This window comes from Sparus aurata, chromosome 23, assembly GCF_900880675.1.
Source record: "Sparus aurata chromosome 23, fSpaAur1.1, whole genome shotgun sequence".
NCBI classification, from domain to species: domain Eukaryota; kingdom Metazoa; phylum Chordata; class Actinopteri; order Spariformes; family Sparidae; genus Sparus; species Sparus aurata.
The window spans coordinates 15,564,654-15,589,855 of NC_044209.1; the positions used below are offsets into that span (position 1 = coordinate 15,564,654).

The 25,202-nt window shown below is 41.2% G+C and overlaps 4 protein-coding genes and 1 pseudogene across 6 annotated transcripts; all 5 read left to right on the forward strand.

Annotated features, from left to right (window-relative positions):
• Positions 1-153: 153 nt before the first annotated feature.
• Positions 154-5,501, forward strand: drc3 (dynein regulatory complex subunit 3). Of its 3 annotated transcripts, none has more exons than XM_030407377.1 (13): positions 154-618; positions 736-949; positions 1,034-1,150; positions 1,246-1,412; positions 1,499-1,645; positions 1,730-1,849; positions 1,923-2,035; positions 2,136-2,310; positions 2,404-2,535; positions 3,053-3,123; positions 3,444-3,567; positions 3,841-3,972; positions 4,099-5,501. In XM_030407377.1, the coding sequence occupies exons 2-13, from the start codon at positions 790-792 to the stop codon at positions 4,192-4,194; spliced, it is 1,554 nt and encodes a 517-aa protein (XP_030263237.1). In that variant the 5' UTR covers positions 154-618; positions 736-789; the 3' UTR covers positions 4,195-5,501. The 3 variants fall into 3 exon arrangements, with proteins under 3 accessions (XP_030263237.1, XP_030263235.1, XP_030263238.1); XM_030407375.1 differs by having other exon boundaries at positions 739-949; XM_030407378.1 differs by having other exon boundaries at positions 154-170; positions 739-949.
• A 110-nt stretch (positions 5,502-5,611) lies between these two features.
• On the forward strand, positions 5,612-11,164 carry gid4 (GID complex subunit 4 homolog). The gene is made up of 6 exons (XM_030407412.1): positions 5,612-6,005; positions 6,500-6,559; positions 7,655-7,762; positions 8,186-8,287; positions 8,377-8,507; positions 8,599-11,164. The coding sequence occupies exons 1-6, from the start codon at positions 5,781-5,783 to the stop codon at positions 8,660-8,662; spliced, it is 690 nt and encodes a 229-aa protein (XP_030263272.1). The 5' UTR covers positions 5,612-5,780; the 3' UTR covers positions 8,663-11,164.
• A 3,483-nt stretch (positions 11,165-14,647) lies between these two features.
• noxo1a (NADPH oxidase organizer 1a) lies at positions 14,648-19,332 on the forward strand. Its single transcript, XM_030407374.1, has 8 exons — positions 14,648-14,787; positions 14,873-14,953; positions 15,043-15,115; positions 15,750-15,933; positions 16,426-16,613; positions 16,702-16,815; positions 16,910-17,027; positions 17,183-19,332. The coding sequence occupies exons 1-8, from the start codon at positions 14,722-14,724 to the stop codon at positions 17,934-17,936; spliced, it is 1,578 nt and encodes a 525-aa protein (XP_030263234.1). The 5' UTR covers positions 14,648-14,721; the 3' UTR covers positions 17,937-19,332.
• A 1,645-nt stretch (positions 19,333-20,977) lies between these two features.
• Positions 20,978-21,934, forward strand: LOC115575227 (GTPase IMAP family member 9-like; annotated as a pseudogene).
• Positions 21,935-23,268: 1,334 nt separating this feature from the next.
• On the forward strand, positions 23,269-24,903 carry LOC115575228 (GTPase IMAP family member 4-like). Its single transcript, XM_030407092.1, has 2 exons — positions 23,269-23,326; positions 23,735-24,903. The coding sequence occupies exons 1-2, from the start codon at positions 23,269-23,271 to the stop codon at positions 24,511-24,513; spliced, it is 837 nt and encodes a 278-aa protein (XP_030262952.1). The 3' UTR covers positions 24,514-24,903.
• The last annotated feature ends 299 nt before the right edge of the window (positions 24,904-25,202 follow it).

A 25,202-nucleotide genomic window follows, 5' to 3' on the forward strand; every position in this document is an offset into this window, starting at 1 on the left:
CCACCAAAGCTTACAAAAGTTTTGCTTTGTGATATTATTGTATTTATTAATAGGTCGGGCAACTATATTTTGATGTTTAACGTTTATTTAACCACAATGATTTGGACGTACCTGAACGCAGCGCAACGTCAGCTCGTTGCTATGTAACGTGTCAACAACAGAGGAAAGAGGTAAGAACCTGACTTCATCTGGTTATTAAAGCTCGTCTGGTTTTTCAATTACTTTGCATTTGTAAAAGACAATAGCAACATTTTAAGGTTTTCGTTGCATGTTGTTCACTGTGGGTAGTGGGTCTGATCAACTCATTCATTCATTCATTTTAGCCAGATAATGATGATGATAGCCACTATGATCCTACACCGTCATTGTTTCCCCTTTCTCTGTTTGGTATCATCTTTAAAGGGGCAATATGTCAAAATTTCAGTGTATTCTTTTTTTTTTTTTTTTAATTCACTGGAATTATCAACAGAGAATGAAGAAATAACTGTTTTGAAATTATGTCATCTGTGTGTTGTTTTCACTAACACCCCCTGGTCCCTGAGCTCCCAGTCTGAACTGCTAGCTGCACAGCTAACTGAGCTAACTAGCTAACGGCAGCTACAGTTAGCGGTTACTCTGGTAATAACCTGCTCCCTATTTGTTTGAAGTATAAATTCAACAGGTGGCCAATTCTTACATATTGCACTTTTAACTGAACAAACACCAAATAAAAAAATCTTTACTTTCTTCTTTGAGCAGAGGGACAAAGTGAAGTCCAACGTGAGGGTGGAGACCCTCACAAACAGCACTATGATGGGGCGTCAGGATAAACCTGAGCCTATTTTGATGGATGAGGAGATTTTGAAGGAGGCATCAGTGGAGCAGCTTTCTCAGGATCAGGCCAGGCGTATTGCAAAGGAAGAAGGAATCCACTTCACTGAAATCCTTAAACTACGTCTTGAATACAGAAGTGAGAAATAAAAAAAAATACAAACTATGAATCAGAGTCTGAATGTGTATCGGGTCCAGGTTGTGAGAGGTTGTTTGTTCGCAGGCATCCTGAGGATCGACCACTTGTGGGAATTCACGTCCCTGGCCAAACTTGAATTAAACAACAACCTCATAGAAAAGATTGAGGGCCTGGACCGTCTGGTTAATCTTACATGGCTCAGTAAGACAAAGCTTTGTATTTATTGTGTAGGTAATGGCCAAGATGTAGAAAAGGTCTGAAAATATCAGCCTGGTGATTCTGAATGTGTCTTTCAGATCTGTCATTCAACAGCATAGAGAAAATTGAGGGTCTGGGGTCTCTGCGGAAGCTTGAATTGCTGAATTTGACCAACAACCAAATTTCTGTCATTGAAAACATGGACGCACTTGAGAAGCTCACTCATTTCTGCTTTGCAAACAACCGCCTTGGACAGCTGGACAACGTAACAAAAGTTTTTTTTCCTAATCTTTCACATAATTATACCTGACATACTACTGTAACCTAATACAAGTTGAACATATTTCAAAGGTGCTCTATCTCAGGAAGTTTAAGAACCTGTTCACCATAAACCTTCGTGGAAATCCTCTGTCTAAAGATCCGGATTACAGATTTTTCCTTGCAGCTTACTTTCCAAATTTAACATGCCTTGACTACAGATTACTTGACCAGAAGACAGTAAGTATTAAGCTTTTCTTCCTCTCCTTTTCTTTCTTCTCCATGTTGAATCTGTATAACTAAATCACACATGTATGTATGTAGAAAATTGAAGCATCTATCAAATACCATTATGTTCTGGAGGAAATGAGACACAAGGAGCTGCAGGCTCAACAAGCTGAAGAGGCTGAGCAAGGCCAGAGAGCTGAAGTCAAACTACACATGGTAATTTGTCGATGCCGTTACTTTTCACGTCTGTACACAAACTGTGTGTAAGTCCAGTGCTCCTTCCCTGCAGGATGCCTTTGTGGAACACCTTAATGGATCTTATTTGTTTAAGAGCATGTTCAAAGACGATCCCGCGGCAGAGACACTCCACTGCGTCCCAGGAGTGGCTTCTCTGCTTAAAACATATCCTTTGTTGCCTCTGCTTTCTAATCCATGGATGGGTTTTTCTAATGACATATAATATGGAGAAATCAGTGCTTGAAATCCTTAACCCTACACTTACATTTGAGCACCAAATGGTGGAGCTGTGCGTGCAATTATTTGAAATCGGCTTGGCTGAACATAAGCAGAGAGAGACGGAGCTGAGCTCCTTCTTCAGCAGTCAGACTGCAGCTGTGACAGACTGCCAGCAGAAAGCATCGCAGATATTGGCAAAGTTTGAGCAGCAGCACACAGAGGTGAGTTTTATGGACCGTAACGTTTTAAACTCACCTGTGCCGAGTTGTGCTCAACACGCTTATGGAGACATCTCTGTGTTCACACCTTTTTAGAGGATAGCAGAGTTGCAGCAGTTCTCAGACCCAAACCAACTGAGGGTCAAGGTCAGCCACTGCAATGATGAAATCAAGCAGCTCTGTAACAGCCTCATGGCACTGGAGGTTCAGCTGGTCAGCCAGCTCGAGGTAGGTGTGTCCAAATGTGGTTTAGTCTTTGAAGATTACAGTGCTCTCGGATTTAAGACACTCTTAAAGGGTAACAACGACAATTTTACACATTAAAGTGATTATCGTTGCATTGTGGGTAATAATGGCAATGGAATGAAAAAGGTGAAATCTCTGGTTCTGTAGTATTGATTGTCGTCATTTGTTATTAAACTGTCCATAATGAGTCCAACATTTTTACAAGTGCAATGTTAGACCAGTGGACCGCTTTTCAAAACCTGGTGACTACATAACCCACAATGCAATTAGACACTGGAGGCAGATGATCAGATTACATGCAGCTTCCTCCGGGGTCACAAAAGGCTTTATACTTTGTTGTCATTATGTATTAGTACTCCCCAAGACCTGTAAACACACTGTAATTTGTAAAAGTAGTGAAGTTACCCTTTGACATATGAAATCATTCATTTCACACAAACGTTAAACAATAATGTGCCTTGCTACTGCGCCTCACAATGAAGCCTCCTGTTTTTTTTAGGATATCATCAAAAAGTTTGACATCAACATCTCAGACATCGTTGACAGCTTCAGGGAAACCGCTCAGGGGATATATCCTTTTTTTCACAGTCCATGGCTTAAAGGCTTTAAGTACTTTCCATAAACGCTGGTTCATTACTGTTGTCAGGGTCTTGTCCTCTACTGAGATACTGTGTCTCATACTTCGTCATCTGGGGAAGCAACTTTCTCCCAAACCAATTTTAGTTTAATCAAATCTGGGTCCCAGGGCAGCGGCTCTCATTGTGTGGTCAGTAATCCAGTCTTCTTTTCATGTCAGTATTTGAGTCATACACAGTGGCACATACACAGGGTTTATGTGCAAAAAAAGCAATGAATCTAATGTTGAAAGTCTTTCCATGACTCAGTCATACATTTGCGCAATGTCGAGATCTGGAGGATAATTATCATGAGAGAGTGCAGGAGATTGCTTTAGCAACTCTGGAGAGTGTGGCCAAGGACGCCCCGGAGGAGGACATGACAGAGGATGTTAAAATGGTGAGTGTTATCTCTTTTAGACCAAACTGTGCAATCCAAAATATAGGATTACGTTACTGGCACTATTATAGCCCTATGAAAAATTGGAGTGTCAGGGTTCAGTGTTACATCACAGCCACAACTTTTAATGGCCTGAATGTCAGGTGTTCTTTTATAATAGCAGTCTAACATGAATGCTGATTACGCAGATGAACCTGAATTAATCACATGAGTTGAGGTTCATTCCCAGTGACAGTGCCCTCATCCCTTCACACCTGTGTTTTCTCTGTGCAGCTGTTTACAGACAGAAACGCGGTGATGGACGCAGTGGCTATCGGCCACGATAACCACCTGCTGGTAATCAATGACCGAGAGGCTCAGTTGATTACACGTGTCGATGCCTGGAAAGTGGCCCTCATTAAAGGGGTAGAGAGCTGAAATTATATGAAAACTAACATCCAGTTTATTCGAAAAAATGTTTGCGCTGACAATCTTTTTCACTGTATCTCACATTCTCCCTCTTTGTTTTCTTTTGTTTATGGGTTATTTCAGATTCAAGACAAAGAACTTAAGCGGAACCGCATGTGCATCTCTGACATCCACAGATATGTGGACCATTTGAGGGAGCAACTGGATGAGTTGATGTAGCGTCACCTGTAAAACATTTCCCCCAAAATGTTATGTACTTCATGTGTTTGGTTAAAAAAAAATTGGCACAGGACATTTTCACAACTTGACTGGACAACTGTAACAACTTGCACTGTGTTCAAGTATGTCTATTTGTCTTTTGTGATTTCTATATTTGATCCATGCACAGTAAAGAATTTAAGAAGTAGATCCAGCTGTTCAAAAGGACTTTTTAATAATCATGATGCTGTTTTGCTGTCTTCACTTGTTCCTCAGCCAACCAAATACATCTGTATGGTATACACCCTGCAGTAACTTTAATACAAGAAGAATAATATTACAACAACAACAACAACAACAACAGTACAGTGAGTGTAGACCAAAGACATGACAGAAAAATATACATACAAACACAGCGTTAGGGTAAGCAATTTTCTTAAAAAAAAAAATGTTATGCAGCACTTGAGATAGCAAGATAATCAACATGTTCTGAGAAAAAAAGGGCTGTTTCCTTGTTAGTTTGAGAAAAAAAGCCTTTTGTTTGCTTTAGATGACTAGATTAACCAAATATTACCGGTATTATGAGGAAGCAAGCTTTGTTATCTTGAGGAGAACTCTTTAGACAAAAGATTGATTGTAATATGGGATTGGCTTTAACCCAAATAAATCTCTCCTCTGTCCCCTTTCACCAGAAATGATATGACTTTTGGAATCACAGTGAAAGGGAGACTAGATGAACCCTTAAATAAAACAAACCAAATAGCTTTGTTGGATTATTCAAACGGGCTGCTGTGGCTGAGAGGTAGAGCCGGCGTCTTGTTATCGGAAGGTCGTTGGTTCTGTCTGCATGTCGAAGTGTCCTTGGGAAAGATACTAAACCCCAAACTGCTACCAATGTGCTGGCCGGCACCTTGCATGGCAGCCACCGCCATCAGTGTTTGTTTGTATGAATTACTGTAAGTTGCTTAGGACAAAAAGCATCTGGTAAATGTAATCATGTGTTTACTATGAACACAATACTAATATTTCAGTTTCTAATATCACATTTATTGTGAATATCACAATGATGCAAGTATTAAGACACAACCCTTATTGTATTTTTTATGTGGGAACTATCACTAAATTACAAACACCAAAGTCGATGAAAAAGAAAGCAGGGAATACAAAACATTGTTTATGCTTTAAATGTATTGGATGGGACAACTTTTATCTGTATTTTGTTACGTTATTGTTTTTGCATTTTTATATACATTAAGATCGCACTGTGAGCCTTAAACTGATGTATTATACACCATATATCATCATAAAAGTTCTATAACAAAATAAAGGTGAAGAAATGAACACAACTCCCAGAATGCATCTGTTAACATCATCCAATGAGATTCTTCGTCGAGCCGAGCAGCAGTTCCCAGCCAATGAAATTCCTGGAAGCTGGATTCTGGACTGTGACGTTGCAGTGTCCCTCCTCCTCGGCGGCTCCATGGGCTAGCTTGCTGAATTGAGCAAAGTTTTGGAACTCGGGGGGTTTCGTGCGGCCGTCGGGGCAGACTCTTCCTCTGTCAGTCACCTTCCTCTCTCCGGCTGTGTCGTGCTCGGTCAGGACGTTCATGACGGTTGCTGACGGGGACACTTTAGCGCTCATCATGCCTGTCCGAGCAGAGTGCTGCAGTACCACCGGCCCGGCCTGCCCATCCTCGGCCTCCCTTGTTCCCCCAGCCCCGATCAACACATACCAGCCCGGGGTGACCACATCGCTACTGTACAGCGGCTCGCAGTTTCGGGGCTACCAGAAGAGCAAAGGCAACTCCTACGACGTTGAGGTTGTTTTGCAGGTAATGCCCTTTGCCCACTGTGTTAGTGGTTACAGCAGCATATCTATTTTAACCGATGTTTCTAACTTAAATTACGTTAGCTCGGTTTTTTTATGCTGGTTGTCATTCACATTAGTCATAACAGGCTGACCTCATTTTGATGCAGACCAGGTGACTCTTTCTAATGTTCAGAATTTGGACTTAATTTCAGCAGTTAACATTTTGTCAGCTATTTTGCTGCACACATACCACCCAAACATGTTAGCATTTTGTCAGCCAGCTACCTGTATAAGTGGGATTAATGTGCTAGCATTGATTTTGATGGCAACATCTTCCTACTTACCACCAGTAAAAATGCTGTCTGCATGTGTGCCCACTTTGTGGGAGTTGTCTTTGTTCACACCAGCTCTCCTGCATGTTTTTTTTTTACTCTATAAAGATGACTAGAATCATGTTTGCACATCTGATTTCTGACATATAATTAACTGTTCCCTGAATCTGTTTGTCTTGGGCAGCATGTGACCGTGGAGGACTCATATTTGTGTGGTTACCTGAAGATCAAAGGCCTGACTGAGGTGAGCTTTGAAACTAGGTCAGAAATAGTGAGACTGACCTTTATTCTGCCAGTGACTAAGCTCAAACTGGTCTCCGCCTGCCTGAAACAGGCTAAAGTGTGAGAAAGATTGGAGGTTGACAAATGTGAGGACAGGTCTAGACTGTAGTCCTTAGCTTAAGTGTGTCAACTGTATACCCGTTTCATTACGCAACATATAGAAGCGAAAAGGTCAGCAGGTTCCCGAAGTGGACTTTGGCAGTGGCAAAGCAGAGTGAAAGATGAGCAGCCAGGTTGTGTTTGTGTCTCTATAGAAGTAAGAAGTCATGTTAAAACTTACAAATTGTTTATGAGACAATTAAGCCGAGAGATCAAACCAGAGATGTGGATCCGAGTCGACTCAAGTCGCTGTTTTGATGACTTGCAACTTGACTTGATGGAGAACCAATGTCTTGAGACATGATGACTTGAATTACTTTTTTTGTGGTCAAGCTGACAGTATTTCACTGTTTAAAAATGATGTGGAAGGAATGTTTTTTCATTGAGAAGAAATTAAAATGGCTTTTATTAGCTTTTTTATTTGGTTGTGTTTAATTTAATATCAATAAACAAATTAAGTTAGTTGTTATACTTATTGAACAGGTTGGAAAAATTGGGCAATTATATCATTGTATCTCTTCATTTCTGTTTATAAAGACCGGAGACTGCAGGTAAATCTTGATATGCCCTGGCAAAAACGACATGAGACTTGAATGAAACCAGGACTAATTGACTTCAGTCACATTTTTATTATTTACGATGTCGTCACCCATATGAATAGTACTTAAGTAAAAGACTTAAAGGATCTGACAGTATGCTGCCAATAAATGTTATCAGAAACATTGTGGTTTTTTTTTTTTTTTTTTTTTTTTTTATCTGATTGACATTAAAATAAATTAAATAAGAACTGCGCTGCAGTCCAGCAGGTCACCCTGCAAAATAATGGTTGTTTCGGGTTTTCTGTAATGTCTTCTGCTGTCATGTATTTCATAGATTGCTGCACAGCATTTAAGTCACAGGAAGTGTGAAATCTAAATCATGTTGAATTGCTTCTCATGTATCCACTTTGTTTCTCCAGGAGTATCCCACTCTCACTACGTTCTTTGCTGGTGAAATTATCAGTCGAAAAAGGCCCTTTTTAACCAGGAAGTGGGACGCGGATGAAGATGTGGACAGAAAGCACTGGGTGGGTCCTGTTTGATTTGTAGTTTTTCTGTTGTCGTAATATGATGCAACATTATTTGTGCAGCCATTGGTTTAGTGTCTAGTATACGGATGTTTTCAGTGGCTGGGCATACGGTTTATATGGAGCTTTTCCATTTGATGGCTAAGAAACACTAGGTATTGCTAACTTTGATGAGACATGTCGGAGGTTTAAGTTCCACCAAACCTCAGTAACCGCTTGTTGACTGCAGCTCTTTGTCTAACCAGACACTCTGACAATAGCTCAAGTGAGCAAGAGCAGCACTTATTGTCTTGTGAGAGAAGCCCATGGCAACTGTTAAAATTAGGTTTATATCAAGGAACAGCATATGTATCATATGTTTCATGATGATTGTATCCCAGTTGTTTCTTATTCTCTGATCAGTATTTAATGTCCTCTCTTCAGGGCAAGTTTAAACCTTTTTACAAATATGCCAAAAGCTTCAACTCGGACGACTTTGACTATGAAGCGCTGGACAACAGCGATTATGTCTTCATGAGGTGGAAGGTGAGTACATTAATCTTTCTCTCGTCTTTCTCCTCATCTTATCTTTAGCTTCTAAAGTCTACTCTGTTTTTTTTTTCCTGCACTCTCAGGAACAGTTTCTAGTTCCAGACCACACTATCAAAGACATCAGCGGTGCCTCCTTCGCTGGCTTCTATTACATCTGTTTCCAGAAGTCAACTGCCACTATCGAGGGGTACTATTACCACAGGAGCTCAGAATGGTAACCACCAGTACTACAGACCAAATTCTGTGATGGTTAAATAAAAGGTGTTTAAAAAGGTTCTAATGCTGATTTGTCTTTACACTTGCAGGTACCAGTCTCTAAACCTAAACCACGTTCGAGAGCACAGTATGCCTATCTATGAATTTCGGTGACAAAAGCATGCCTGAGTTCAGTCAAGGAGGGGACAGTCCATACTGCCCTGCAGGTAAATTGGACGAGAACGACAGAGAGCCCTTTAGTGCCAAGACTGGAGCTGACCCGTTTTCCTCGCTGCAGGGAAATCAACATGTGGTCGGACACTCTTCTGGTGGACTGAAATAAGGAAGGCACAGAGAGAGAAGAGTTGTAAGGATCAGTGACAGACGGACAGCTCTTACAGGTACTGTAGAGCTGATGTTAGCCTCGGATTTCTTTTTTTTTTTTCTTCTTTTTTTTACATTTTGTTTTGTGCTTCCTTTACTTGGCGCTCTCATAGGATCTGTGTCCCTATAGTTGGACATGAAAATAAGTTTTCCCAGCAGTGGAGACACTAAACATATTTGCCACTCAATTAAGATTTGCAAAAGAGAAGATGTGAAAAGAGTTTTGTTCAGTAAAGCTTACTTCTCTTAATTTAAATATAAAATATCTTTGTCATGTTACTCTGACATCCCAGAGTGATTAACAGTATGATGGTTATCACCATAAGGGTGCAAGAGAAGCAGTGACGAGTAGCGATCTACTTTTTTACGCAGGGCCTGTAAGTTATGGTCTGTCGCTCAGGGATGGCATGTTTGGGCAACGTGTATTCAATGAGTGAAACCCAACAGCTGATTGTGGGAACTGACTGAGTTTGGTTCACAGAGACATAAATCTCTGAACATGTCATTAATAACCTAATTTTCAAAAGATCCTCTAAACACAGCTGTCACAACAAAAAGTCTGAAAATGGCTTCACACCTAATTTTCTCTATGCAAGCCAAAGCTCACTTATAGGTAGGGTTTCTAACACCGCCTGACTTATTTTAGTTTCAGATTATTTCTCTGCCAGAGTGATTTATTTATATTTTTTAATCAAAACTGACCATAAGTGGAAATACATAGGAAAAAAGTAGATCTATTTAATTACAATGACCAGCGTTTGAAGCTCAGATATGTGACAGCACATTCCAAACATCAAACATGTCAAAGGAGACCTATTATGCTATGTTTTTTTCCTTTCCTTCAGTGTTTTATATAGGTTGTCGTGCATTTAAAAGATCTTGAAAGTTAAAAAGGTCAAAGTCTGCACCAACAGAAGCTTCTCTCTCCCACAGAAAACACTGCTCCTGAACACCCTGCAGTAGTCCCACCTTTCATTTTGTGACATCACAGTGCGTCACTGGGTCACACAAATGTATAATTCATGCCTCACAGCTAGTTTGGCACTTCAGATTTGATTTCGCACCGCTGCTCTGTTGTTGTTAGCGGTGCTGGCTCAAACATGTGCGAGCTGACCAATCAGAGGAGACTTGGTATTCACAAGGGGGCCTTTAAAAGACAGGAGCTGAAAAGGAGGGGGAATACGGCGCTGTAACACTGGACAATGAGAGAACTGATGTGTTTTTTGAGCACTAAAGCAGTAGTAACCTAAAATAAAATGATGAACCTGAAAATAAACATAATACGTCTCCTTTAGGATTTTAGTTTCACATCACATAAGAGGCATCAGCAGACAGTCGACAAGAAGAATTGAGATTTCATGGCACGTGCAGTTTGACTGACTGGAAAAGTGGAGATTAACCAGCGAAAGCCGTGCAGTGATTTGAATGTTAATCTTCAATTCAGCCTGTGGATTAAATCTTACCTACGTTCAACCTTTCTGCATAATTTCCATCTTTAGAAGCAGTTAAATGTGGCTGAATGTATCGATTTGACTGTCTTGTTCTCTTAACCTTAAAAACTAAGGCACACACTCAAACGTCACATGAGAAGCAACACACGACATGCTTATCTACGATGTGTTACTGTTCTGTCCTCAGTGGAAAATATTGCGCGAAGATGCACCTTTTTGTGTAGACGAGTCTAAAGTAGAAAGAAGAAAACCTCCTTTTGACGCTTTAGGAAAAACCTGCTGCCTTACAATTTTAAATGTTTGTAATGCTTCCTTTTTTTTAACAACAAATGTTTAGGTTAGTAAAGTTTTATTTGAACAAAATGGAGAAAGTATATTTCTGTGTTTGAGTGAAATTGTGCAAAAAAAATGTCGGAACTTTTGATCAACCACCTGCGGACTCTTGGAGTTGCTCTGGAAAGGGTTGATATAAAAGAGAGTGCATGTACTCCACCTGCCGCTTTGCTGCTTATAGACCTTTCAGCTGCAGCACGACAGGCGGATGTGAAGGGTTTTGGGGGAATACTGTATAATGTACAGCATCTTTTATGTTAACCCAAGGAAGCAGACTGAAGATGTTAACAGTCTGAATGACTTCAAAATAATTTTCTTTTTCTTTCTTTTTTTTTAAAATTATGTAAAAGAAAACAAAATGTGCAATGCAAGAATGCATGTGAGAGTGTGTCATTGAAAGTCTTGGCTGAATAACACCTGATTTGAGAAGTTTCAAGAATATGATGTATGATAAATCTGTTATGAGTGCAATGTGTGAGGAGAAATAAAGAGTGAACTATTTCATACACAGTTGTGTATTCTTTTTTTCGTAAACCCAACACCATGATGTTTATTTTTGGGGCATTGTCCATCTGAGAGACACAGGAACAACAGGGAATACAGTGGCGATTATAGAGTCTGTTGGTTCCCATCCGACCAGCGTTTACCACCATTATGTTATAATCAATGACACCAATGAAAAACATATGAAATCCTTTTATTTATTTATTTTTTTCCAGTGTTCATATCAGTAGTATTTTAACATATATAATATAAAAAATTTTTTTTAAAAAACCTTAAACGTTTACGCCACATTTTAAATAATCACCTCTATAAGTTCAGTGAACATCACTACTTTAAACTTTGATATTTAGGTGGCAGCGGTGCACAAGATGGTGCCTTCATGGGACGTTTAAATGGTATTGTAGTGCTTATATGAGTGGCCCTGTTTCACATGCAACACTTCTGCATGTTTTTTTCAAGAGATCGGTCACCCTGTTCTCTTTTTTTCCCATAAATGTTGCTGGTTTGCCTCTCCTGACATTGAGCCTCTGTGTGTATGTGAAGAAATTAAATAGATTAGTGGTCTGATAACATGTAATGAATGTAGACTTATACATGAGACTATAGGGAACTTCCACACTGACATGACTGTTTTTCAGGTATTTATTATTCAAGTCCATGAGGTGATGCCCCTCAAATGTCCCTGATTATTCTGTCTTCTGTATCGAATCACACATCTAGCTCTTAAAAACTTTGCACTAAATATGACCCATGCCCCTTTACATTGACCTTATGTAACAGAACTGTTTTGTTGGTTTTGACTGTATCAGGGTTTAGTCAAACGACCTGTGCAGGAGTTCAGACCACAGAGATGAAAGCAGCCAGCACTAGGTGTCAGTAGAGGACCATGACAACGGATCAAGTCCTCTCTCAGAATCATGTCAGAGAGTCTCCATCTGGCTCAAATCTCTATAGAGCTCTATCTGGCCAACTTTTTATTGTCTCTGACAATGTGGTGCTGATGAGTTTATGTTTTTTTAATGGATAATCATTAAAGGCAAGTGGATGTGTGTATAGCCTTCAGAACAGAAATACAGACACAATAAGAAAATACAATCTAATTAAAATTTGTATTTCAAAATGATCAAACAAGACAAACTTGCTGTTTCTGTTTCTGCTTCTGTCGTTGTAAATGAAATTTAGAGGCAAATCTTATATACACAATATAATATAATATAATGTAATATAATCTTATATCTTATATAACTTGTATGCTCACATAAAGCACATACACTACTTTGTTATGAGGTCAAATTCACAAAACAGGGTTTTCTTTATGTGCTGTTCAAATGTTTTTAGTCTTCAACGTTGCTCCTAAATCAGTTTTCTTCAGGTGCTTGAAGACCAAAGGTCAGCTTTTGGCTTTTTCCAACACACACTAAACTTACAACAAATATTTTGCTTTGGAAGTTGTTTGTCTTTGCAGCGGGTAGATGATTAACCCCTGAAGTGGCTTTCCTGAGAATATGAAAGAAAAAAAAGCGACCAATCATTAAATGTGGCCTGTGTTTGGTGTACGTGCTTGGAGCTGACAAAGCCTGGCTGTGGAGAGGAGGAAATGCAGTCCCCTGAATCACAGAAGGAAAGACTGTGAAAGACAATAGCTTCCCTATCAGGCTTTAACACAATGCTGGTGGCTCTCACCGTCTGATGCTCGTTAGTGAAATGACTGAAACAGTACTTCATTGCAGCATCAACGGAAAGCCATAGAGAATCAGACATGTTCACAGGTGGTGACAGGAGGTTTTGTACAATAATCATAATCTGAACAGTCTTCTGTCAGCCTCATTTAAGTCTACTGCTCTTTATTTTTCCTCTTTTATAGGTGCTATATGTGAGAATTGGCCACCGTCATGAAAATCGTACTCCAAACAAATACAGGGCAGCTTATCACCAGAGGAACCGCTGACTGCTGATCACCAAAGGCTGCCGTTAGCTAGTTAGCTCAGTTAGCAGTGCAGCTAGTGATCCTATTAGTCTGGAAACTCGATGCACCTGGGGTGTGTGAGTGTATTTACCACCATCACAAGAGCCTTGGACCGGTGGAAGCAGGGAGAGCTGGTTACTGTCCTGACTTCAGAGACTTCTTTGACAAAACAACAAACTTTACATTCTGTAGATAATTTTAGCTAAATTCTAATGTTTTCAATTAAAATTCCTAAATATTGCACCTTTAAATGTTGTTTTAGATTTTATGTAAAGCAAAAGTATAAGAAATTTTAGGCTACACAATGTCTGTTCTCTCTTAAACTGACTTTTTATGATGTGAGCAGGGCTGCAAATAACATCGTTCCAACTTTTTTAGAATTGGGGTTATAGTTGTGCCCTTCCTTCCTTCTTATCAGGTGCAGAAGTTTGATATAATTTCATTCAAATGCTTATTTTTCAGTCAATCATTTCTATTTTTGGGTTACTACTAGAATAGGTTCACATGCTTTGGTGCTCCCCTCCTGAATACCCAACCTCCTCTGATTGGTCGGTTCACACATGCCTGAGCCAACACAGCTAACAACAGGGCAGCTTTGCTAAATCAGTTCTTTTGCGCTAAGCAGCTAGCTTGATATAAATTACGCAAATGTGTGACTCTGTGACGTAGTGTGATGTCACAAAGGCAAAGAATTAAAGATGAGACTGCTGAAGAGGCGTTTAGGAGCGTTTCAGGACCTTTTATGTGTGCAAGAAATTAAAACACAGATGGAAAGGGGGGGAAAAAAACTAAAAAGCGTAATGGGTATCGTTCATTTATAAGAAATTAAACTTAAGAAATAAAGAAATAAGAAATAAGAAATTAAACTGTTGCTTTGGGCCCGGAAGTCCAAAGCGACATCTTCACATTGCTTCTTTCGGTCAACCAACAGTACCAAAACCAGAAGACGCCTCATTTACTGTCATAAATGATAAGAACTGCAGCAAATCCCGATGTTCAAGAAGTTGGAACCAACAAATGTTTGTCATCTTTGATAGAAAACAGACTAAATGGATTAGTCGATTATCAAAAATTGGTCAATTTACTTTTGATTCATTGATTAATCACTGCAGCTCTAAATGAATGCGTGGGAGCAGAAAAAGAGAAAAGAATGGAACCTCAGGTGCTGGGGGAGGGGGAGGTGGGGTCTGACAGGTGAGGGAACCCCTGCTCCACATGCCCCTCACATCTCAACATCAGGAGTATCAGTTTCACCCTGACTGAGGGGGATTGCACTTCTGAAGAAAAGGTAGGGATACGTGCTGCCTCACCTCACCTAACATAGAAAACCTGTTTGAGGCGTTAAGAGTTTCGTGAATTAAGCAATCGTGCCAAACGCGGTGGAGGTTTTTGGAACGACGGCGGACTTTCCTGCGCATGACGAGGATGTTTTTCCCACCTCCGGTGCGTCACGCGGCCACGCCTGAAGGAGGAGCGGGTACAAATGCACCTGCACAGCATCCCTGCTTCACTCCCAGCGCAGGGCAGAGAGGCTGAGAGGCCCAGGACAGAACAGCTAGAACATCCGACACCGATCCTGTCTCTGCGGTTCTGACATGGAAGCCCAGCGGTACCCCCTCAGCGTCCGTTTGATCGGAGTGCTGCACAAGGAGAAGAGCAAAGTAAGCGCGCACGATGTTTCTCATTGTAAGAAAAGTCTGCTGTGTCTGCAGTGTGGTGGTAACATCTGCATGTTCCTCTCTCCAGATGTACATGACCTCCGTGCTCTGGTCGGACCAGAACGACATTGTGATTTACAGAACTTTTCAGGATTTCAAGAAAATGCACGTAAGTATAAAAGTGAAATTAAAAACAAAAGTTCAGATGGTTTGTCAGTTTTGAATCGACTTGATCGTCCTGTTGCTTCTTTACTACAGAGACAAATGAAGAAGTCGTTCCCACCAGCAAACAAACTGAAGAAATCCGACAGAGTCATTCCAAGATTTCGAGGTATGTGCGCGCGATTCAGAGTGTTTCCACTGTCGAATATTTTCCTCAATTAATCGATTAGTTGTTTGGTTTATTAAAGGTGCATTATGTAGTTTTGGGGAAACTTTTAAATCAGAAAATAAAATGTTTTTTTTTTTATTATTTCTAAATAAACAAACTCTTTATTTCATGACTGAATAAACAAACTGACCTTAAAGGACAACACAGTTTCATACTGTTTCACTTTGTTTATGTGTGGCGGACCCTGCCACCTTTCGAGCTTCAAACAGTTTTCTGGACCTTATTTTCCTCTGAGAGCAGCTTGTTTATTCAGTTGTGAAAAAAAAATATTTCTGAGTTTGTTTTATGTTAATATAAAAATGTGGATCTGTATTTCCCAAAGATGTTGACTTAAAAGTTTGTTTTGTCCACAACCCAAAGATATTCAGCGTATTGTTAATGAGTAAAGAAACAGGACGATATTTACAATTAAGAAGCTGTAATGAGAACATTATGACGTCTTTCTTAAAGAGTCCATGATTAATTCATAAAGATGTCAATTAATCCATGAATGGATTAATTGTTGCAGCTCTGTGGTTGTATCCTTCCACACTGACGGGATTCTGACCATCTTGTCCTGCCTGTGTGCTTTTAGACAAGAAGATGAAGCGCAGCGCCCAGAGGAAGGGCCCCAACAAGTCACTGGTGCGCCTCAAGTTCTTGCAGAAATACTGTAATGAGCTCCTGAGCTGCGACCCGCAGGTCTCTCAGTCTGCAGATCTCATCCAGTTCTTCCACCCTATAGACCAGGACCTGCAGCCGGAGTTTGCCAAGAATGGGTAGGACAGACATGTTGAGGAAATAACTTACTAGAAACTTAAACCTGATTTTTTAGACTGTACTCTGCCTTTTACATCTATATTTACCTTTAAAGTTTACAATAAACTCAACCTTTCTTCATATTTTATACTCAGATGTGTAATCATTAACCGCAATTGGCTTTGCAGCAGATTTTTAACCCTCACAAAATCCCTCTAGATATGAGAAAAAGTGCCCTATCTTGACAAAAGGCTTTTTAAATCAACATTTCCTTCCCCTTAAAACAAAGTTAGAGTTATTTCTAGCCCTTGTTGAAGCTGATTATTTTAGTTTATAGCATAAAAAGGGAAGAAAACTGGCAAAGAATTGGAAAAATAGAATGTTTAATTATTATATTTAATGTTAAAGCTGCAGGTGCCTTTAAAACACTATTGAGTAGATGGTGAAAAAAAGGGGGGAGAACTTTATGGCTTTATGTATGAGTGTAATAACCTCGCTGCTCTCCTCTTCAGCATCATGATCATGCCGTCAGACGATGAGATAGGGACCGCTGCAGGACAGGGCGGCGGCAACGTGACCCAGCCGTTTGTCACAGAGACGTACAGAGTCGTGGCCCCGTACGAGACCAAAGACACCAAGAACAAACCTTTCAAAGTGGCGATGGACGAGAAAGTGGACGTGCTCATCAAAGACAAAGCAGGTGAGCGAGCGAGCCTCGGCGTTGGCTGTCCTGTTGAAATACCTCAAATACGCTGAGACCCGTTAAATGGGTGGTTGTGTTTGCTCAGGGTGGTGGCTGGTGGAGAACGAGGACAAGCGGATGGCCTGGTTCCCTGCCCCCTACCTGGAGAAGCTAGATGAGGATGAGGATGACGGTGGAGATGACGGGACTCCTGACAGAGGTACGTGCATGAATACAGCTCTTGATCAACATCTCATTCCCTCAATCCTGATATTATGACATCATATGCTGAAAGTCATTTATACCCCTCTCAGGAGTACTGTACACTGCAGTGAAGAGCTACAAGGCCACCAAAAGTGATGAGATAAGCGTGACCATCGGCGCTGTGGTGGAGCTCCTACAGAAAACTGAAAATGGCTGGTGGCTCATCAGGTATTTAACACCTTCCACTTTAACATTTAGCAGGGTCATTTTACCAACTAACATGTGGAAAGATGTGTTTCATATAGTTTTGGTGAAAAATTGTGTTCACGTCTGCACCCTCTGTGATAAAACACTGACACTACATTCTTGTCTGTCTTCAACAGATACAAAGGTAAAGCAGGTTACATCCCCACCATGTACCTGCAGCCTTACAACTACCCTCACATCCGCATGACCACCAACCATCTAGATCTTCGCGCCCCCTCCCCGAACTTGGAGCGGCAGTCCCAGCAGTTCAGCCACTCACAAGGCAACCTACTGCAGCTTCCGCCCGTCAGGTCGTCCTCACCCCGCCAGCTGCAACCTGACAGCAAGCAGAAATCTCGCTCTCTTAACATCCTGTCCGAACAGGCTCCCGCCCAGCCAGCAGAAAGAACCGCAGCCTACGTTGCCGACGTCGCCAACGTAACCAACTCATCCACAGCTCCACAGAGCCTCACTCCGCCCACAATCATGGTGGAGATGGATGGAAACGACGACCAGCGTGGCAGGACCCCCACAGAGGGCAGCGAGGGAAGCTTTGAGAGCGACAGCAGCGACTTCAGCTTCAGCGACGACCTCAGTTCCTTCTCGGCGAGCTCCACCTTCAACCTGAGCGCCAGCGCCAATGAGGAGTCGCTGCGCCTCAGCCGCACGCCCGAGCCCATGTCGAGCAACCGCCTGAGCCCAACAAGTGGTCAAGAGGGGAAAATGATCCCCAGTGTGTCTGATCCCAACCTCTACAAGGGCCCCAGGAGTCCTAAAGTGCCACCCAGACCGCGCGCCCAGGAGATCCTCACACGGTGTACCACTATCACCCGCAAGAACGCAGCCAGAGGCTCTCCGTCACCCACACAGAGCGAGATACTGAGTCGATGAGGCTTCCACTGATGCCTGTTGAGCCTCATCTACTCTGTGGCAAAAATATCGAGCTCTGCCAATAACAATTGGTCGTAAACTTTAAAGGGTAACTTTACAGGTCCTGGGGAGTACTATGTGGAAATAAAAGTTGCATTGTGGGTAATGTAGGCACCATGTTTTGGAAAGGTTGATTTTGATTATTTGTTTTTAAACTGTCCATAATCAGTCCAACAGTGTTATAAGAGTGCAGAGTTAGACCAGTGGACTGCTTTTCAAGACCTGTTACCCACAATGCACCTGAGCCACTTAGTGACATCACCGGAGGAGGTTTGTCAGAACCACACATTTTTTACATTACTTTTTTTAAGCTATGTCGCAGTAATTTTCAAGACCTGTAAACACACTAAAATACATACAGTTGGTGGAGTTACTCTTTAAAGACCGATTGAAAACTATAACTATATTCAGAATTCTAACTGTGCGGAAAGGATAATTAAGAGCAATTGAGAAGAATTTTAAGTGTAACTTGTCAAACAGAAGAAAAATTGCCAACAAGTATGCAGAAACTGTACAATGTACAAAGGCCTTGTTTACAACGTCAGCAAAACCAGTAAACATACATGTAGATGATTAATCAAGAGGGAACCTGGATCAGCACACCTGACAAATTAAAACAACTGGTTGCAAGAAAGCCAAAAGACTGGAAGTGGAAGGATGCAGATCAGTTGAGAGAGGGACTTAACACCCCCGATACGATTTCCATGGTGGGAGCTGCATCTCTTTTTCTGACCTTCTAACGAGAAACAACAATTGTAGAAGGCCGTGATGGACATAAAATACTTTATTTTCCCAGAATCCTGAGGCATCCCTGAGTAACCTGAGCAGTCATGTTTCCTTTTTGCATGACTCCAGTGGATAGATGGATATCAGTAAGCAACAATCCCTCGATTCTTTTTTATTTTTCATTTTCCTGCATCAATTTTTTTGCATCTTTGTTTCCTTTTTCTATTTTTTGGAAAAACTAAGTAAGCTCAAGTAGAGAAAACATAGATGATCGATCAGGATGCACTAAAACATTCATACCTTAACATTCCACCTCTTTCACTGTCTGTTTTTGAATGATCATTTATTTTCCATACTGGAAACCTCGTGTTGTGCCTTATATGCATTCTGACTGTGCAAACAGATCGATTTCTTCTTTTTGACTGCGGTGAGAGTAAATGTTTGTGTGTGCGGACAGATCTGTTTCCTGCTAAAGCGTGTTTGCAGCCGACTCAACTTGAACAAAGAGATGTGTGTGAAAGAATGTTGAACGTGCGCCGCAGAATCTGTGTATGTAAATTCTGGGTTTGTTCACACGTTACTGAAGACTTTAGAACAAAATAAAAGCATTTTTGGGAAACTTAAAACTTCACTGTTGTCTTTTGTCTCCACTGTTTCACACATTAATCTTCCTCCACATACCTTAAATTAAAATTGCGATTCAACAATTTAATGTCAGTTATTCTAACCCTTATTCCATGAAGCTTCAGAAACATGGATCCTACATTTCCTATAAAGCAACCAATGGCATTTTTAAGACATTCCTCTCTGGTAAGAAGCCTGAAGATCTGAAGATAACCTTGACGACATCATCAGGGTTGTTTTCTCAGACTTTACACAGAGCACAGAGAGCCAAAAACACACTGCACAACTGTGTAAAATACATGCTGTTTACATTTAATATCCTACACACTGTATACGCTCCCTTAGCAGCTGCACGTCAGGCAGGATGATGAAGATCCTGTGCAGTTTAAGTTTACGATCTTTAAACTCTTATTTGTGCAGCCATTTATTAAAGAAATAACAATATAATTTGTGAGATTAAGAAAACAAAGCCACAGAACACAATGAACCCTGCCTGAGCCTTAAGCAAGCTATGCTCAAAAAACAAAACAAAACAAAAAAATCCTCAACACACCCCACAGGGATTTTCACCATGTTTCCACAGAGTAGATGAGTTTTAATTCAGTTGTGTAAGTATGTGAATGATTGACCGGTGTCAAGGCAAAGACTGCTGCTTGGGCAATTTATAGAAAATGCAAATACAACTCCATTTAACTCATAGAGAGAGAAGAAAAAATCTGCATGATATAATCGCTTGTAGTCAATCCATGCTTATGTAAGTAACCTCCCCTGTCGCGGTCAGGCTGGTAAATCAGGACCACGCAACACTGCAGAACGAGACAATGGGTGCTGGTTTCTGCGGAGGTGAAAGATAAGACTGTCTCAGCACCTGAACATTGATGCATCTCCAAATCCTCCCCCCCACCCACATTTTGTCTGAGGAAACCAGGCTGGTTACATTCTCCAAATTCAGTTCGACTCTGAATGGAAAGACTGATGCACAACGTCACTAAAGGAACGTGACAGAAAGTCTTCACGCCCCATTCCACAACCCCACCAAGACCTGCAAACACACCTGAATATGTAAAACCCCTTCAAGTCACCTGACCACTGAGGCGCTCTCTGAAAGACATTAACTGAAAGACACAGAGTAGATTTCTGGAGATATAAAAGTTTCCACAGTTACAGATATGCACAGCGAAAGCCAACATTTTGCGTTGTAGTTACAGTTACAGAAGGCAAAATTACATATTTTTTGCGTTTTTATGTTGCAAGTTGAAGTCAGAGGTTGTGTACACTGTCACGTGGAGCGTAAAATAAGCGCGGTCATTTCCTGTAAATGCTGAGGGGAGGGGGCAGCATTGTGCTGCAGCGTCTGCAGTTCAGAGCTAAGATGAGGACAAACTAGCACACTGAGCAATTATAATGACCGCCTGTGCAGTTAATTATTCATGTTTCCTCAGCAGAGGATTTCTTACCCCAGTTCCACGATGCCATCTTTTTTTTTTTTTTTTTTTTTTTTAAAACAGCCTTGGTCAAGGTTTAAGGTTGCAAATAAAGTGCACAAAGCTTTAGTTTCACTTTCTTTCTTCAGCGCAGCTTTTTGCTGTTTGGTGCACGGAGCCATTTTGGAGGAGCTGCAGCAGACAGCTGCTGTACTCTATAATCTAAAGATGGCCAGCAACACTGGTAAGTCACCATACTGTACTTGTTATAAAGTGGATCCCAGCTGATTTGATTTTTATATGTCAGACGAATTGACTGCTGTAGCTCCTATAGAGGTCCAGAAGATGTACTTCTAAGTTAAGCTGTGCTAAAAGCTGAATATTTATCTGATGTGAACAATCATCTTACCAACCACATCAACATACATTATGTAGATTCTTATTCACCGTCACTTTTTCTTCTACACAGGACAAATCAAGACAAATAATTGGGAGCCGAGGATAGTGTTGGTGGGGAAGAGTGGAACTGGAAAGAGTGCCACAGGAAACACCATTCTGGGACAGAAGTGCTTTGAGTCAAAGTTCAGCGCTGAGTCTAGAACTTTGGAATGTTTTTAAGAAGGAACTGTGGTGGATGGACGGCAGGTTGCTGTGATTGACACCCCAGGCCTGTTTGACTCCTGGGATGACATGGATAATATAGAAGATGCTGTTGGCCAGTGCATCCGTTACATGTCTCCTGGACCCCATGTGTTCCTGGTGGTCATCAGGCTGGGCAGATACTCTGAAGAGGAAAAGCTGACGGTTAAAATAATTCAAGAAAACTTTGGCCAGGCTGCAGACAGATACACCATGGTTCTCTTTACTGGTGGTGACCTTCTAGACAACAAGCCTATCGAGGAGTTCTTGGATGAAAGCCCAGACCTTCAGGAATTTGTGGCCAGTTCTTATGGCCAGTACCATGTCTTCAATAACAAGCTGAGGGATCGCTCTCAGGTCAGTGAGCTGCTCCAGAAGATCAGAAATATAGTTGAGAAGAACGGAGGAAGCCATTACACCAACGAGATGTTCCAAGAGGCAGAGAGGGAAATGGAAGAGGAGAAACAGCGCACCCTGAAAGAGAGAGAAGAGAAAATACAAAAAGAGAGAGAGGAACAGAAGAAGAAAATGGAAGAGGAGAAACAGCGCATCCTGAAAGAGAGAGAAGAGAAAATACGAAAAGAGAGAGAGGAACAGAAGAAGAAAATGGAAGAGGAGAAACAGCGCATCCTGAAAGAGAGAGAAGAGAGAATACGAAAAGAGAGAGAGGAACTGAAGAGGGAAACCAAAGAGGAGAAACAACTCATCCTGAAAGAGAGAGAAGAAATATGAAAAGAGGGAGAGGAACAGAAGAAGAAAATGGAAGAGGAGAAACAACGCATTTTGAAAGAGAGAGAAGAAATACGAAAAGAGGGAGAGGAACAGAAGAAGAAAATGGAAGAGGAAAAACAGCGCATCCTGAAAGAGAGAGAAGAAATACGAAAAGAGAGAGAGGAACTGAAGAGGGAAATCGAGGAGGAGAAACAACGCATCCTGAAAAAGAAAGAAGAGGAAATAAAAAAAGGTCAGAATTGCTCTTATTCACTACCGTCAACATAACTTGCATCATCATACCAAGAATGTAACACTCTGTTCAAGCACATAAGCACTGACGCTCTCTCTGACATCTACCACATCCACATAATGTTGTTATTGATTAAAACACCATGGAGTGCCACCAGTTTTATTATGAAAGGGTTTGGTGAGATTGACTACATAGAGACTGTCTATCCTGCAGTATTCGCCTCTGTTTCAGTGCCTGTCTCTTTAAGGCCCCCCTCCTGAAAAGCCCACTCTGCTCTGATTGGTCAGATCTGACAGACCTGAGAATGCACCACCCAATGTTTTTTTTTTTGCAACAGCTCCGCTTACATTTTTGCAACCACAGCTGTTATTTGGGCACTGCTGAAGGTGTTTACTGTACAGTTGTGACATCACAACAACAAAACAAAAAAAACCTTATGCATGCTTAGTAACACACACACACTCAGCTTTGTACTGCAGTGAACGGGGTCCAGAGAAAAAGCAAAATTTAACCACCTAAAACAAGGCTCACCTGAAAAAAATCAGTGCCAAAAGAAACGGCGGTCTGACGGCTATGTAAAGCGGTGTGAATTTTCTCCATACAACGTACACTTGAACTGATATAGATTTTTTTAGGTGGGCCTCGTTTTAGGTGGTTAAATTTCGCTTTTTCTCTGGACCCCGTTCACTGCAGTACAAAGCTGAGCGTCTGAGCTGGAGCGGCTCTCTACTGCTCCAAACTGAGGCTGCGCTGATCGGTGATTACGGTAGGGAACAGACCGACAATAGATATGTACTTTATATGACCCCACTTCAAAAAACACAGACTATCCCTTTAAGTAAAATTTCTGGACTGACCCTTTTTAACTTGCATTTAACTTTTTCTAGTTTAAGAAAAAATAAAACATCCCTTAACCATGCGGCCACTGCTGGTAGCGGATGTCCAAACCAATAAGATTCTACGACGGGCAAGAAGTGATGTGAAAGCATTAATATCCCATTGGTCCCAGGTTAAAGTTAAACTCTCCTTTGGAATACCAAATATTGCAATCAACGGACAGGGCTTAATTAGAATTTGTATGACTTCGGATAAAACAGATGACCAATATTGATTTAGATGGGGACACAACCAAAACGTGTGTGAAAAATGCTTTATTAATCATTTCAGATTACATCCAGAGGGCGCCGTTTAATAAACTACGCTGAATTGAACAGAATACTGTTAAAAAACATACATTTGGAACCCTCAAACTCCTTTTTTGCTCTCTCAAAGCAGCTGAATCATTGTTTCCTCTCGCTCATCTTTGCATAAGTTGAATGAAGTACAATGAGTGTTCAACCTGCTGTAGATTCTCATTCATTGTCACTCTTTCTTCTACACAGGACGAATCAAGATAAATAATGATGAGCTGAGGATAGTGTTGGTGGGGAAGAGCGGAACTGGAAAGAGCGCCACGGGAAACACCATTCTGGGACGGAAGTGCTTTGAGTCAAAGTTCAGTGCCTGGTCTATGACTCTGGACTGTTATAAGGCCAAAGCTGTGGTGTCTGGACAACAGGTTGCTGTGATTGACACCCCAGACCTGCTTGACACAAGGTTTAGTGTGGATAAAACATCCAAAGATGTATGCCAGTGCATCTCTTATGCTTCTCCTGGACCCCATGTGTTCCTGGTGGTCAGCAGGCTGGGCAGATACACTGAAGAGGAAATGTGGATGGTGCAAAGGATTCAAGATTTCTTTGGCCAGGCTGCAGACAGATACACCATGGTTCTCTTTACTGGTGGTGACATTCTGAACGACGAGCCTATCGAGGATTTCTTGCATGAAAGCCCAGACCTTCAGAAACTTGTGGCCCGTCGTTACGGCCAGTACCATGTCTTCAATAACAAGTCAAAAGATCCCTCTCAGGTCAGTGAGCTGCTCCAGAAGATCAGAAATATAGTTGAGAAGAACGGAGGAAGCCACCACACCAACGAGATGTTCCAAGAGGCCGAGAGGAAAATCGAAGAGGAGAGACAGCGCATCCTAAAAGAGAAAGAAGAGAAAATACGAAAAGAGAGAGAGGAAGTGGAGAGGAAACTTCAGGAAAAATATGAGAAAGCGTTGAAGAGAATCCAGGCTGAGAGGGAGGCAAGCGAGAGAGAGCAATTAAACAATTAGGTAAGGCCATGGGGAGTTTGTTTAAGTGATTAATCACAAATAAAGGCTGTTATCTGTGTAAATGAAGAAGCTACATTTATTGGTTGAAAAGTGAATTTGAAAAGTGTCTCTTCATATCCTTGACATGTAACCACTACAGATCTCAGGGCTTCCACAGACTTGGGTTATGCCGGGGGAGCTGTATGGAACCATTATGTTTTATTTTTTGGTTGTTTTGTAACACTTCAAAACAAGTCTCCATCTTCTTCAGTTTAGGTGGATGCTGAAAAGCTCTTTTGCTGTGAAGCTCCAGAGGTGCCTTGTGGGCGACTGTGTTGATGCCTATCGAGAACAAATATGTGTTCATGTGCTTTGCTGAAGTAGAAATAAAGATGTGATATGAAGACTGAACTTTTGTCAGAGTGATGATGTAAAAGCCACAGGTCGGTGCCTTCTGAAAAACTTAGCTGAACTAGTCGTGGATAGTTTGAAGCAGTCATGTCAGAGCTGCAGATTAGGGAAAGATAACCCAAAACTATGACATTTTTTAAAAGTGCAGTGTTTTTCCTCATGTCAAGCTGTCTTCTGTAAATGTCCTGTCACAAATAAGTGAGGCTACAGCTAAAAAAGAAAAATCAATTGATTGTCATATCAGTATTGTCCACAGGGGTCGCCAGAATCAAATACAAAGTAGAAGTTACTTTTAGCTG